Here is a 15974-nt window from a genome sequence, read left to right on the forward strand (position 1 = left end):
AGGTAATTAAGCCAGATATCAGATCCAACTATGTTGAAATTGAAATAAACAATGCGTTAATTTTCAGTTCGTTTATTTACAAAAGTATAAAAATCTTAATATTAAATCACTTTTCTCTATAACAACACAGTAATAAATAATTATGCTAACCCACAACACTAAGATTAGGATTTTGGATTTTTCGATGAAGACCGCGGATCGGCAAGCGCAGCAACGATCAACGAGAGGGACAAAGTCACGGTGGATGCAGGCCGCGTCCAACCGAAGCAACTGGAGGTCTAGGGGCAAGCATAATGTTTAACAGTGGACGTCCTACGGCTGATATGATGATAATGATGATGATACCATTTTAAGTAGTTTCCTTTTAATTTTAATCCAATAAGGTTAAAGCTGTCCAAACTTTGCTCAAGTTTTTATTAAGTTCTTCTAACATAGACAGTGTATTCTCGAAGGTACTCTTTAGCAAGCCACGATCAGCATTCTCGGTTATCTGAAATACCGCATCATCTTTAGTTATTTTGGTATTTATCTCAATTTCATCATTAGCATCATCTCCATTCGACTTATCGTCGTTGGCATCATGATTTTCAATTTCTTCCTTCATCATTTCTTGTCTACGCAAGAATTTGCCAAAATGAAATGTTGTTTGCTATCTGAATCAATGTCGTTCTCTGAAGTGTCTCCTGAACGTTTTTTGTTGTCATGAGTAAACAAACTTCGCTTGCGTCTTGCTAAAAAGTTATCGGTTTCATTTTCCTGTGAATCATCTGCTTTGCTTCTGTAATTTCTAGAATTTCTTTTAGACAATTTGTTTTTATTAAGTTTCGGTGATTTTCTTAATTTCAATTCCTTTAGATTTTTTGTCAAATCCAGTTTAGGGAGATTCATTAGTTTTTCAATAATGCCTGAACCAATTGATTTGTGATCTTCCTTAAATTTCTTCAATCCGTGTCTCCTTAATTTCTTTCTAATTTCAGAGTCTTCGTCTAAAACCTGACGTCTGACTCTACGTAAAGGCACTTTCTTGTTACTAAAAAGTCCTTGAACTTCTCTTAATCCTCTATTTATGCTATCAATCCTATTTTCCAAAGCTTCATTATTATCGATAGCATTGACCCCAGCAAGATCAATATCTAAATCATCTAAGCTGATTGATCTTTTCACTTTCTTCGTCTCTTCATCGCTGGCATCAACATTTGACTTTGTTTTTACTTTTTCATCAACAACATCAGTTTTATTTTCTTTATTTTCATCAGTATCAACAGGTTTGGCTTCGACTAGAGTGGCATTAACCTGTTCATCGTCATAGCAGGCATTGACTTTGGTGTTCGCAAGGACCCAGAAACCGAAGCTCTTAGGGGGTAGGTTGAGGAGAAGAGTCTTGTAGGGGAGCACCCGTTTGACCACGGGACGAATGTCTCCCTCGTAGAACATGGCACGACCGTTCACGACAATATTTCTGGAAAAGAGAAATCAAAAATGTTTCGTATGCAATTCTTGTAAATAAAATATATCAAAACAGTAGTACCATCAGATCACACACTCGAAATTACCACTCAATAGTGTGGAAAACCTGTGTATTGCTCCAAAACTACTGGGCAGCTATTTTTTTCGACTATTGAATAGGTAAATTATTAAGAGCAGCACGATTTTTTTTTACTGATCAAATCTGAACTTGCCTTTATAGAAAGGCACGAAATTGTAATTATGATTGGTTTTTTGGAGTTTGGGTATCCCGTGAAACCATATTGAAAATACAAACTGAGACATGGATGCACAAAAAATTAAAAAAAGATCAAAAAACCAATCATAATTTGATTGCTTAGCAGCGACATCTCTTGTCTGGGTGAGCGGTTAGTTCCAAAAGAATGTCACGTCTCTCGATGAGAACGAAACCTAGATGTCACTAGTGCTACTGCTTAAGTAGCGTAGTGGAAAAAGCAACCTGAGATATGTGTGCATAGGAGATATTCGTGTCTAGACTCCTGTCCAGCGGTGGTGTAGGGTAAACCCTATAAATAGCACGCAGCACGGATTGCCTGGGTTCGATTCCCAGCGCTGGTCTCTTTTTCTGGTTTATCTGTGCACCATGTCTCAGTTTGTATTTTCAATTGTAAACCGAACATTTCCCTAAGGACCATCAATTTGACAGCTACCGGTGTAAAAGATATAATCACAACAAACAATACAATACAATACAAAGACTCTTTATTGTACACCAGACATAGTAAGCGATACAGACAACAAATTATTAAAATTACAAGGTGAGCAATAGGCGGCCTTATCCAAGGCCTTAAACAAGTATCAGGGAAGCATAAACTCACCCGTTATGATCATGCCCCAATATAAACTGCATGATGTCACCACCCTCTTCCCTCTTCGTCAGTTTCACGGAGAATCTCGCCGGTTCGCTGTCCATGTTCACTCCGTAAAGGGTGACTGCTCCGGGCACTGCCTTGTGACGCAGCGATGTACAATGTGCGAAAAGGGCTGTGTTGCTTTCGGAGTTGTCGATTGTGATATCTAGTACACGCTCGCCGACTAAGTTCTTATAGAGGAGCGCCATGTAGAAACTCTGGGGGAGGTTAAAGTAAGTATAATTCATATTAAAACTAGAACATACATAAATTCATGAGGAGGGAGAAACATTTAATATACATTTATTTCAGACAACTACAGTATATATAATAAAGTCACACGAAATCCCCAATAAAACTATTTAAATGCCTGTAGGGATTCGGGTAAGAATAAATTAATTAACTGGAGTATTTCGGGGTCTAGGAATCGATCACATACTCGTACCAATCTAAAAGCGAAGACAACGATACGAGATAAACTTCATCTTTGTCTGATACCTATTTGTACTGATATTTTTACTCGACTGCCCGAAGGAGGGTTATGTTTTTCGAGCGTATGTATGTGGGTATGTATGTCCATTTATTTGGTCCTCGCTGCACCCTAAACGGCTAGTCGGATTTTTCCATATGAGGTATCATTGGATTCGTCATAACTATCGGAGTGACATAGGCTATATAATATTTCAATATGGCGTCTGCGAAAAAAAAATATGGCGGAGGAACGAAAAAAATATTTTGTATTGTAACAATATGGGTATCAAATGAAAGCTAATAATTAGCCCATTCTAAATATATATGGATTATAATACTTTTAATCTACCGTTTTCACATAGATATTAAAAAAGTGTAAAATAGAACATTAAATTAAAAAATAAATAAACAAAAAACCCGACTGCCAAAGCTAAAAGGAAGAAGTTAAAGGGAGATTCAATAAATTAATTAAAAGGAACAAAATGTCTAGTGGTCTGGAACTCTGTTAAGTAGCTAATTTAAAGTTCAACAGTCGGGACCGATTCAAATCGTGACGCTCAAAAACTCTTAGTAATGGGTCCCGACTGTGAACCTTAAATTACCTACTTAACAGAGTTCTAGACCACTAGACTTATTTTCTTCCTTTTAGTTTTGGCAGTCGGGTTTTTTGTTTTTTTTTTAATATTTTTCTTCTGTCTCGTTGGCTTTTGCTTTATATCTAAATCTGTAAAAGAGTGACGTGATTGACTAATTCGCTGACTCACAGACAACGGAGCCTAAACCAAATTAACTAGAAAGTTTAAAAGAAATATTTCGAAATTTCTAAAGCTAGCCATTTTTTTATTCTTCCACGGGAGTTCTGACTCTAGTCCTAAGTAGAAAAATCTAAAACCTCTCACCAAAGTCGGCTCATACAGCTCATTCTCCATCAGTTCTCTAAAGTGCACGGTGAACCCATTCCTCGCAGAGTATCCCAGGCTGGTGATCCAGTCTGCGGCGCGACCGGCTTCGCTGAGGAGCTGGGGGGATTCCGTGAGCCAGAGGGGGGTTGTTGAGGTGCTGAGGGTTTGGAGAAGGGAGAGACGCTGGGGGGCAGACATGCGGGAGAGTTCACGAGAGGAGGAGTTGCTGTGGACAATATTGATATTGATGAGACATGGTAAAATCAAAAACAAATTGGACAAATAACCTAACCATAAAAAAAAACATTTTTAATACAAGCTTTTTTTGCTGACTGTACTTTTTGTTGACTGTACTTGCATTGTCACCTAAACTACATTTGCATACCAAATTTCAAGTCGATGCTATTAACCGTTGAAGAGTTCCGTCCTGCGGAGACGATCCTGGCTGGACTACGAGTACCAGGATGTCACTACTGGATTATTGCATTGTCCCACGATTTACATAAGTGTTCCAAATTTCAACTTAAGTAATATGACTACTGGAAGTTGGATTTTAACTTGCAAGATTCGATTACAGACAGACAGACAACGGGACAGGTGAAACTAAATAAAAGCTTGTAATAAATTATTTGAAACCGATTGCTGTCACAAATAAAGTTTTCTCACTTATGCAGCCCCCGCTATCCAAGTTCCACTACATAAAATCTGGCCCCTATCCAGCACCAACCTGACAATTTTCAGTGACATATATATATATATATATATAGGTATATAGCTATATAATTATGTTGTGAAATTTACCACGAGCTTTTCGGTGAAGGAAAACATCGTGAGGAAACCTGCACAAACCTGCGAAGCAATTCAATGGTGTGTGCGAAGTTCCTAATCCGCACTGGGCCCGCGTGGGAACTACGGACCAAGCCCTCTCATTCGGAGAGGAGGCGTGTGCCCAGCAGTGGGACGTATATAGGCTGAGATGATGATGATGGTGATGACAATGTGAAATATGTACTTCTCGTAGTGGACATTTATTTGTAGGTTTAAAGCTGTGTCAGGTTTGTGTTACCATTGTAGTGTTTTGTTGTTCGTGGTGGTGGTGGTGTTGTGTCAGTTCTTACCCATTTAGCAGTACAGCATCCATCATCTCGCTTGAAAGGGTGATGTAATCCCTGAAGTCACTCTTGGACTCCTCTTGCAAGCATCTGGAGATGTCTCCCCCCACAACCTTCCATTTCCTGTCTGCAAAGGTGTCCACCATCACGCGGAGGGTTTGCAGGTCGTTCAGATAGTCTTCTATGGTTTGGTTGGTGCACTCTGGAACGTAAATTATATAGACTGGTTTATGAACTTTATGATAGAAGTGATATATCTGTGTTGGGAATGTTGGGATGTGCCCTCGTGACTTCCATCCAGATACATTGTATTGAGTTGTGATTGTTAACAATCAATGTGCCATAGTAAGAGAAGTAAATAAGGAATTACGAACGAGAATCTATTAGAATCCTGAAGTCGATGACTGAGGGCTTTAATTAGTCGATGCTGCTACTCAGCTCAGGAGGTGCACCCGTGTAGCGCATACATCAAACTCATTAATTACACTCTTAGGCTGGCCATTCTCATTTTATAGTGCACCTGTCTGATTACCGTACCGCTATTTAACCGCACTAGTGACACGGTAATTAGACTTGAGTGCACAGATAACTGTAAATGGCAGCCGTCCTTTTTCAAGATGTGCATTCAGTTGCAGTGTCGTGTCGCTTTTGCATGACAAAAAACGGGGTACGGTAATTAGACAGGTGCGCAATAAAATGAGAATGGCCAAGGCATAATAAGTACGCAAAAAGGGTCCTTGGGTTTTATTTGGGGGTTGCAACCAAGTTAGCCTGCATGTTAAGACACTTACGCGGAAATATGATGAAAAAATATTACTAAAATGTTACCAGTGACCCGTATACGGCACCGCTGAGTGGAGACCATTTCGGCTTCACATCATTATTTGTTTGTTCTTGTATTCTTTATCATTTTGTAAATGTGTTTTTTTATTTTTTTGTCATGATGTGTTGGCTGAATAAACATATTTCTATTCTATTCTATTCTATATCACAGGGCGAAAAAATAAACACAAAAATACTAAAATATCACTTATAACTGCTATTAAACGCCAGCCTACAAATAACTAAGTTGATTAGATTTGTTCCTGAGGCACTATATCTAGAATCGTTCTTATTAAAAATAAATAATACTCACCATAGCCCAACTGCCAGAAAATATCCCCAACTTTATCTCTATCGGCCACCGTTAACATGTTCAACGCTGGGTTGGGATCCCACATCCCATTCTCAGTCTTCTCGCCATTATTAACAGCAAACACAAGGTTAAAGCCAGTATCTTTGGCCCATTTGACGAACCTCCTCCACTGCCTATGACTTACTTCCAAATTGACCGCAGAAGACCTTTTCAAACGATCATTAGTCAATTCCTCTGAATCTTTAAATCGTTTAAGCTTAAGTAATCCACCACTCTTTGGCTTCTTTAGTTTTGATAGTAAACTGTCATGACTGTCAATTTCAAGTAACTTTTCAGATTCAGAGCTATCTGGTTTCTGTTTCATTCGTTTCTGACTTGACTTCTTCAATTTTGAAAGAAGATCAAGGCTTTCATTTGAATCCAGCGCTGATTGCTCAACATCTTTAGTTGTTCTTTTTGGCTTCTTTAATTTTTGACTTGATTTCTTTAATTTCGATAGAAGACCTTCGTCTTCATTGGAATTAAGGTCATCGATTTGAGGAAATAAGTGCCTCTTCTGCTTATTAGGTTCTGGGAGCTCAGTATCCAGGTCATCTAAGGTCATGCTGGTATTGTGGAAGGTCAGGTGAGACGTGGAAGGACCAGCAATGCGAAGATATGCCGGAGCAAGCGATGCAGCCATGCATATTGATTCTTGGCTGGAAAATTAAAAATTATTAAAAAAAAACTTGTTTCTATTGCCTTCCTATTTTAATCAACTTCTAAAAAGGAGATTCTTATTTAGTTGAAACACACTCATTTGGCATAGTAACTTTTGTAATAATGTAATAATATTCATATGGAATAATATTTTTTATAACGAACGATGTTCATACTAAGATTTATATAGTAATCAAGCTGCATGCATTTTATATACTTAAATATGCCCAGTTAAAAATAAAACTTTAAAAAGTTTCGTGCAGCGAAATTTTAATAAATTCTCATGAGAATTCCCATAAATTTTACATCGTGATTCCCATTGACGTAGCATTGAAAATAGCTGGGTAAAATTTGACGAGTTTTCATTTCGAGATTTTATCCCGATCCCGTGGGAATATGGGGATTAAAAGTAGCCTATGTACCAAATTTCATCCAAATCCGTCCACCCGTTTTAGTGTACAACCAGGGCCGGATTTAGGGGAGGACACCCGGGGCTACAGCCCCGGGACTTCCACAAAAGAGGGGCCCCCATATTAGAGACTTCGGTTTTTTTTTAAATTCCGACGAGTAAACACTATTAATCTATATTTGTTCACTTCATCAGGCAATCAGTAAAATATAAAAATCTCAAATCGCCGCACACTCCTTTTGCACTAAGGCCTCAACATATACATAAATAGTCACAAACTTTCGCATTTCTAAGAAGAAGAAGATGAAGTAATATTTTGTATATTTCAAGCAAACTTACCCCGTAGTTTTCTCGCCTCTTAAAAACAAAAACTTGGGTTCTATAGTAAAGCTAACAAACTTAGCGTCGACTATATTCACATGATTCTCTGTCTCTATCTTAACACTGAACGTTTCAGCGCCGACCAAACTTAGCAAATAAAGAAAATATAAAACTAAACACGGCGGCCGTGACATTGTGAATGAGTACACAAACGTGAAAGACGATTACTTTTATTAGTGTAGTGTAGGGCAGTTTGTGAAAAGTTGCTGTTAGTTTTAAGAATAGGTGAAATATTGAAATGACTAATGATAATAAGTGCATTAGTATCTGCCACGGCGAAGCGTGCAAAAATATATCAGTATACCTTCCGCCGCCTAACTTTGTCTAAAAGTTCATTGCCCCGACTAGTACCACAAAAACTATAAAGGTATAATTCCAATAATTGAATAGGCACTATACAGTTAAGCGATTCGAACACAATCCGGGAGTAACGTAAAGGCGGCGCATAAAAAATGTATCTCAAAAATGCGTCAAAACTGAGTAATAAATATAAATATAAAATAAATATCACCGGACAATTGATACCAATTGACCTTGTCCCAAAGTAAGCTTAGCAAAGCTTGTGTTATGGGTACTAAGCAACGGATAAATTATAATTATATAGACATATATATACTTAAATACATATTAAACACCCAAGACCCGAGAACAAACTTTCGTATTTTCATACAAATATCTGCCCCGACACGGGAATCGAACCCGGGACCTCAAGCTTCGTAGTCAGGTTATCTAACCACTAGGCCATCTGGTCGTCAAATAAAAATAAATTAAAAAATTAAGTAATGAACTTTTAGGCAGATTTATATGACGCGTGGTATAGAGTCGAATCAGATATTCATGCACGCTTTGTAGTGTCAGATATTGGTGCAGGTGACTGTACTAGTTAATAATAGTATACCAAGTGCTGGTTAAATTATAAATCTTGACGAGCACTTGGTAGAAAATAAAGAAAGAGTTAAATTTTATATAGTATGATCCTTATTATTGATATTGTTAATACTTATAACATGGACTATATTGTCTAAATAAAGAGTTTGATTATTACATTTCAATGAACTATATTAATCTTTGATTCCTAACTCGCTATTAAACGTGTAAGAAAGCTATTAGCTAACATATGTATGTGTTCTTCTGCAAAAAAACTCATCATCATAATCTCGGCTTATGCATGTCCCACTGCTGGGTAGGTACGTTAACGATATCTCAAAAATATCTATACACCTTCATGCCACTAACCTAACGTGCATTTATAACGCAAGGTCCAGAATAACGACGTACGAACTTTAGGAGGTAAGAGTTTGAACCATTTGTCTTAGTGGAATGTGTATTTTTTTATAAATGCACCGAACAAAACCAATCTGCTGATAAAATTACTAATAAAGGCAAGGTAAAAAATAGATTTATGACCTCGAATGCATTTTGAGCCTATTAATAGTCATCCCGCCCACTAGCAAAATATACATAGCCTCCTGAAGCCCACCATATAAATATTTTGAAAAAAATTGTCAAAGCAATGAGGGCTATCGTTTTTTGTCTTACTAGATGGCGCCACTGTTGCGTGAGGTTTTTAAGTGTGGCTTTCAAAGTCTGTTATTACGGGCGTGAAAACAAAGTTTAGATTAAAATCATATTTAATACATCTTAAAACCGTACCATAAAAATATCGAGCAACTACAGTCTTGTGTAGTCCCGTTTTGTTCGGAAAAAACTTTGTGTCATGTCCCAATTTTTGTTACAAATAAACCCGCGTAGCTCACCCAAAAACTATGAGATTTGACATTCCGGAGACCTCACGCTACACTAGCGCCTCTAGCGGCGAATTCATACGCGATAGCCCTCATTAGAATCTAATTGTTTCGAGAATAAAGTCAAACTGCCGTCAAACTGCCATGGTGTAAAACAATTGAAAAACAAAATATTTTTTACTTTGTTACATTGTCATAGATTCCTAATTCCCTTGAACTTATTGTGTACATTCTATTACACATTGGGCCGCACGAGGATATAACTCAAAATGTATGTAAAGTCATAAAATGTTTAAAAAGACTTAAGCTGTAGTTGTTGTCACGGCCGGGCCTTATACAGGCGTTGCGTCACATCCGCATTGCGCAACTAAATTGGACACCCTGTACTACTAATTAGTACTTACACAATATAGATATAGGTAGGTGGGACAATAAACTTTTAAGTATATGTTATTCTGTCCCAAAACTCAGGCAGGAGTCACCAGTGATACACTTTCTTAGAAAAATATTTGCAATTCTATGTATCAGCATGCTTATGATACGAGCCATGAAGGAATTGCCTTAAAACTGTCACAACTCCTAACTTTAAGTGGCTTTGTACCCCATAAAATCATAGGGGAGACCGAGGAGAGTTGTGACAGAGGAGAGTAGTAACACGTTTGACAGTTCGAGACTTGAACCGCGGTAGTACTACGGTAGTACTATTATCTAGTTATTCTGAAATGAAAATGAAATGAAATATTTATTTGCTCTCTGTGCTCGAACTAAATACTTAACGCGCGCTATTGCGAGCTCGCTAGCTGGTAATCATCATCATCATCATTTGGACGACCGGATGGCTAAGTGGTTAGAGAACCTGACTACGAAGCTTGAGGTCCTGGGTTCAAATCCCGGCCGGGGCAGATATTTGTGTGAATAACACGAAGGTTTGTTCTCGGGTCTTGGATGTTTAATATGTATTTAAGTATGTATTTATCTATATAAGTATGTTTATCCGTTACCTAGTATCCATAGTACAAGTTTTGCTTAGTTTGGGACTAGGTCAATTGGTGTCAAGTGTCCCATGATATTTATTTATTTATTTATTTTATCATCAGCCGGAAGACGTCCACTGCTGGACAAAGGCCTTCCCCTTAGAACGAAACAATAAACGGCAACTCGCTACTTGCATCCACCGGTTTCCCGCCACTCTCACGATGTCGTCAGTCCACCTGGTGGGAGGCCAGCCAACGCTTCGTCTTCCGGTTCGTGGTCGCCACTCGAGGACTTTGCTCCCCCAATGGTTATCTGTTCTTCGAGGGATGTGGCCTGCCCATTGCCACTTCAATTTGCATATTTTTCCAGCTATGTCAGTGACTTTAGTTCTTCGATGAATCTAAGCTAAGCTAGCTGGTAATAAGCGCCAAAAAATCGACGTTGTCTCTATTCTCCTTTGTCACAACTTTCCTCGGTCTCCCCTACTTTTAATAAGTAACTCGGGAGACATTACCATGGCAACAAGCTACGCACCCTAACCTAACCAACAAAAAGTTGGTAAACTCCCGACTTTGTCACTTCAAGGTTCAATAGCTCAAAAACGGCTGAACAGATTTTGATAAAACATGTCTAAGAACCATGGCTAGTAAACTTGCTTTGAAATAAAAAAACTGCATTCAAATTGCTCCACCCGTTTAAGAGCTACGGTGCCACAGACAGACACAGAGACACTTCTTTTTGCGTCGCGGGTTAAAAAGTTGATTGACCCAGGTACTTTATAACAATAACCAGGTATACTAATTAGGTACCTTAGGAACATTGAAAAGGTCATGGTAGCCTAGTGGTCTAACCTATGGCCTCCGGCGTCTGGCCAGTGTTGGCCGCAGTGGCGAGGTGGCGACCCTAGACCCTAAGTTCTCACTGTTGTAGTGAATAAGAAATAGTTAATAGGATATTGTAATTGTAGATAAGATAAGATATTGTTATAGTTAATAAGGTATTAAATTGTTGTTATTTAATTAATAAAGAACCCCCCAATTGCTACCCCAATAAATCATAGAATAAGAATAATTAGCTAGAATAGATGGGAATCCCACCCACGTAAAGAAAGAAAGATATGAAGGTTTTTTTTCGAACGGACTGTTGCTGTTAGCCTCAGACGGCTTTTACAGCTTACCGAAGAGAGGGCGGATATGAAGGTTAAAAAAAAGAAAGAACAGTATGTTGAATGAAAGTACGAGAGGTAGCAAAAGCGAGAACTGGTATGCAAGAGATTTAGTAAACATAGGCTCTGATCATGTCAGAGGGTAGAAGGAAAAAAAAACCTATGGCCTCTCAAGCCGAGTCATAGGTTCGAGACTTTTATAACCTAAATTACATTTGTAATCCATGCCCTTTCATCATCATATCATCCGTAGGACGTCCACTATTGGACGTAGGCCTCTTCTATAGCCTCCAGTGGCTTCGGTGAGAAGCGGCCTGCATGCATCGTTAGCCTGCAACTTTAACCAAAATTCGAACTTAATCTTGCCGTCCCGCTAACGCTAATATCATTTAATACAAGAGTGAGAGGGACGGCACGACAAAACTTCGATTTTAGAATTTCATAGTTGCTCCCCATGTCCTCCGTCCACCTCGTTGGTGGACGTCCTACGCTACGCTTGCCGATCCGCGGTCTCCACTCGAAAACTTTTCGGCCCCAACGGCCATCTGTTCTCCGTGCTATATGGCCTACCCATTTCCACTTTAACGAACTAATCCGCTTGGCTATATCGGTGACCCTCGTTATTAGTATCTCCTCAATGACGTAAAATAATTACTTTGCTCACCCGCGACCTTATGTAGCTACGCTTATGCAAGATATGCGTGTTCATGCAGTTCCTCCACCTACACGCTGTAAGAACACACATAAATCACACAAACCCATCTATCACCACCACCACACTACACTGATGCGTTTCGAACTCAACCAGAGCTCATCTTCAGAGCAACACAACCGTACACCATGCTACCAGATTCTTAAGCGTAGCTATCATAAGGACGCGGGTGAGCAAAGTAATTGTTTAAATTCATTTATATGGACCTCCACAAAGTAACGCCTGATTCAATAAATTATTTAGTATCTCCTCATTTCTGATTCGATCCTGTAGAGTAACCTCGAGCATAAGCCATAGCATAGTTTGCTGAGCAACTCTGAACTTATTCATAGACCTATAGAGTGCTATGCGGTTTAATACAGCTAGTTAGTAAATTATTAAAATACCCTATTACTTATAATGCCTGCAACTCGAAACTGCTTGCCCTGTGCATTCCTCAGCTCCGGCCTTGTGACGCGGACGTGATGGTGCGCCGGCGCAGTGTCACGTTACACCGTGACAGTCGAATCAGCATCTCATGGTAAACTAGCTTTTACCCACGGCTTCGCTTGCGTATTAGTGCTAGCGGTACGCCCTGAAATTCAGCAAAATTTTGCACATGGTGTTAAAAGCATGAAAATCGGAACGATTGATCTTTAGGCCATATGAATCAATTTGACCCATTGCACGAAAAAAAAAACCAAAAAAAGGAGGAGGAAGAGGAGTTATGACGTTATCTTTTTTTTGTATGGGAAAAATGAACATTTTGTTCTGAAACCTATTGTGTGTGGTATATAATGAAAGGGCTTACTAAGTCAATTCTAAAAATATATCACATCATTATATCCTAGTCACTTGTTTTAAATAAAAATCATTTCCAAATCAAACCCAGTTTGGGCTCCTCCAGATGTGATGCGGTTGAATCATTATTTGTAAAACATACCTAAAATTATATGTAATAGCCTCATATGAAAGCAATTTTGAGAAGAAGAAGAAAAGATATATGTATGAATAATACGAATGTTTGATCTCGGATCTTGGATGTTTAATAATAATAATATAATGTGTATCAAAGGTAAGTATGTTTATCCGTTGCCCATAGTACCTTTACTTAGTTTGGGACTGGGACTACGTCAATATGGTGTCAATTGTCCCATGATATTTCATTATCATCAGGCCTACGCGTCTGTTCCAGGCGAATTTTGGCGTGTTGCATGTGCACAACGTCTTTGGTGGCTGACTAGACCGATGCGAGAACGACATGTTCGCCCACAGGCCAGACAAGAGAAGTCTGCGGATGTTGGTGCAGAACCGCCTTGGTGTCGTTTCTGTCTCTTGTCAGCAAGTGCCTTGAGCCAGGCTTCATCGCAATACTTCCGACCCTCCAATACACGTCAGCACCAATCTGTGCGTTTTTCCGTCAAATTTTCCCAGTCAAGGAACGTAATAATTAGAAAATTTCGTTGGCAGTCTTCTGTTTTTTTTAGGGTTCTAGAGCCAAAATGGCAAAAACGGAACCCTTATTGTTTCGTTAAGTCCGTCTGTCTGTCTGTCCGTCAGTCCGTATGACACAGGCATTTTACTCGAAAACTACAAGATGTATATCAATGAAATTTGGAGTACAGATGTCTTGTCAAAGCCGCTATTTAGTTTTGTATAGTTACATTACAAAAATAAAACTTTTTTAATTAAGTGAAGATTTCCGGAAATAATCGCTCCCAAAGTAGCAAAAATTGTGCCCCCCCCCCCCCTCAATCTTGTTAATAAATACTTTCAACGAAAATTTGTTTTAACTTGATCGGATATATACCGTTTTTGAGTTATTGCCGAAAAACTGCGCTTCTCAACAGAAGGAGTAATTGCCGTGACGATACGCTCTTTTTCTGGTAATAGATTTTAAGACTGTAAGTAGTAAGTGTTTTAATTGTATTGTAACGCACATAATATTACTTGATTTTTTTCGTAATGGCTACGGAACCCTATCTTGGGCGTGTCTGACACGCTCTTGGCCGGTTTTTTTATGCGCTGTCTGCGTAGGATCCTGGGTATTTCATGGCAAGACCGGGTCACCAACGAGAGGGTTCTAGAAATTGCACAGCTGCCTAGCCTAATCGATCTTCTCAAACAGAGACGCTTACGTTGGCTAGGGCTGTAGGGGTGTGGGCATAGAATGGAGCCCTCTCGATTACCACGTCATGTCTTGCTCGGCGCATTGGCCAATGCCAAGAGAAACGTCGGGAGACCTTTGCTCAGATTTAAGGACTGCGCTAAGCGAGACATGGCCGCCTTCAAAATTGCCCATGATATTTTTTTTTTAACTGGGATTTCGCGAATTTGCTGGAGTTCCCACAAATTAAATCGTTGTTACAGTTGACCAGCTGTAATCTACTCACATCCCACTAGCAAAAAACGCGAATATTTGTTTGGACGTGCATGTGTAGGTAGGTATGTACAGTATATCTGACATCAAGCGTGATCTGATACGACTCTATTCTAACGTGTCTGCACTTGACAGATATAATGCTGGTGAACTCAACTTAATAATTTAATGAATAAGTTACTATAAAAAAATTTGTTTTTAAAAAGAAAGAAATTTGCATTCAAAGAAGTTCTAAAATTCCTTTCTCACCCGGAAATTGAACCAGCTAAAAATTTTAAAAACTGGCCAAGAGCGTGTCGGACAAATCGGAAAATCAAGTAAGTAATATTTTCTAAATAAAGTAGGTACTATAGGTATTTTATATAGATAGGCTGCATGCAGTTAGGCTGCTATTTACTTCTTAAACTACCTACTAATTAACCTCAAGAAAACTTAGCCGTTATTGTTTTCCTTGTAAATTTGCTTATTATTAAATGATATCTATACATCACAAGTATTTAACACAACTTTATTTTTAAGTAAGAGATCGCTATTTGAAGTAAGGGATCGCCAATGCGGATCGGAATTATTTCCAAATATCCCTGTCCATGATATAATTAATCATTAACTTTATAATCGCGCCTTAGATCTAGACACGCGGCAGCGTGTCATGCCAAGTTCAAGCTAACAGAACTGGCAAGCAGCGCCGTATGTAATTTTACCCGAACCATTTGGAGCCACTTTTGACTCCCTCATAACTCAAAAACTATTTACACAAATTTGGCTCATTTATTGAGAATTCTGATATACATTATGCGCTCCAAATTTCATTAACACACCTCAAACGGTTATTTAGATATTAACATCCAAAAATCTTCATTTTTATCACTGACTCACCTATAGACCAAAATTCTAACCCAGTTCCAGATGGCCTAGAAAGTTCAAATTTGGCATCTAGATATAGGTAAAGTTGGGTGAATATAAGGAAATAAATCGGAAGTAGTAAATTATAATTTACTACAAACACGTATTTTATTATAATTTTTAATTTTTGTTCCGAAAATTTGGCTTTCTTCTGGAACATAGGGCTCTTCCATGACTGTTTTAGTAGATACTTAATAATAACTGACTTTAAAATACCTATCCAATGATAACCCACATTACTTTACTTTACGTCTATAATGGGAGGTACCATAAAAAATGTTTTTTTCTATATTTTCTTTCTACCGTTTTTTCGGCATAGTTGCTACATTATTATATCCGTGCAAAATTATTAAAGCTTTCTAGCACTGCTGATAGTCTCCGAGACACAGACAGACAGATGGTGAAACTAAGAGTTCCGTTTTGCCATTTTGGCTACGGAACCCTAAAAAGAAAATGAATTTGAGTGCGCCAAAGCGTCGACCATTACTAACACTGGTTGCAAAAGAAAAAAATAAGCTTGTCCAATTCTGCGGTAAGTAGAGTTATGATCTTTATGATTTATTCTGGGAAGTAAAAAAACTATCTGATCTAAGAATATTTAAATGTAACCCCTAAGTACCTACTAAGCTTACATTCTGGGCAGTAAAAA

At 38.5% G+C, this 15974-nt stretch overlaps 1 protein-coding gene across 1 annotated transcript; it reads right to left on the reverse strand.

Moving 5' to 3' along the window:
- Positions 1-56: 56 nt before the first annotated feature.
- On the reverse strand, positions 57-7612 carry LOC141442423 (uncharacterized). Its single transcript, XM_074107404.1, is given in 7 exon segments — positions 57-607; positions 610-1459; positions 2325-2575; positions 3728-3956; positions 4849-5044; positions 5978-6675; positions 7425-7612. Coding segments are annotated over 7 exon segments (2637 nt in total). The 5' UTR covers positions 7601-7612; the 3' UTR covers positions 57-370.
- Positions 7613-15974: the final 8362 nt, after the last annotated feature.

This window comes from Choristoneura fumiferana, chromosome 25 (assembly GCF_025370935.1).
Source record: "Choristoneura fumiferana chromosome 25, NRCan_CFum_1, whole genome shotgun sequence".
In the NCBI taxonomy this organism is placed as follows: domain Eukaryota; kingdom Metazoa; phylum Arthropoda; class Insecta; order Lepidoptera; family Tortricidae; genus Choristoneura; species Choristoneura fumiferana.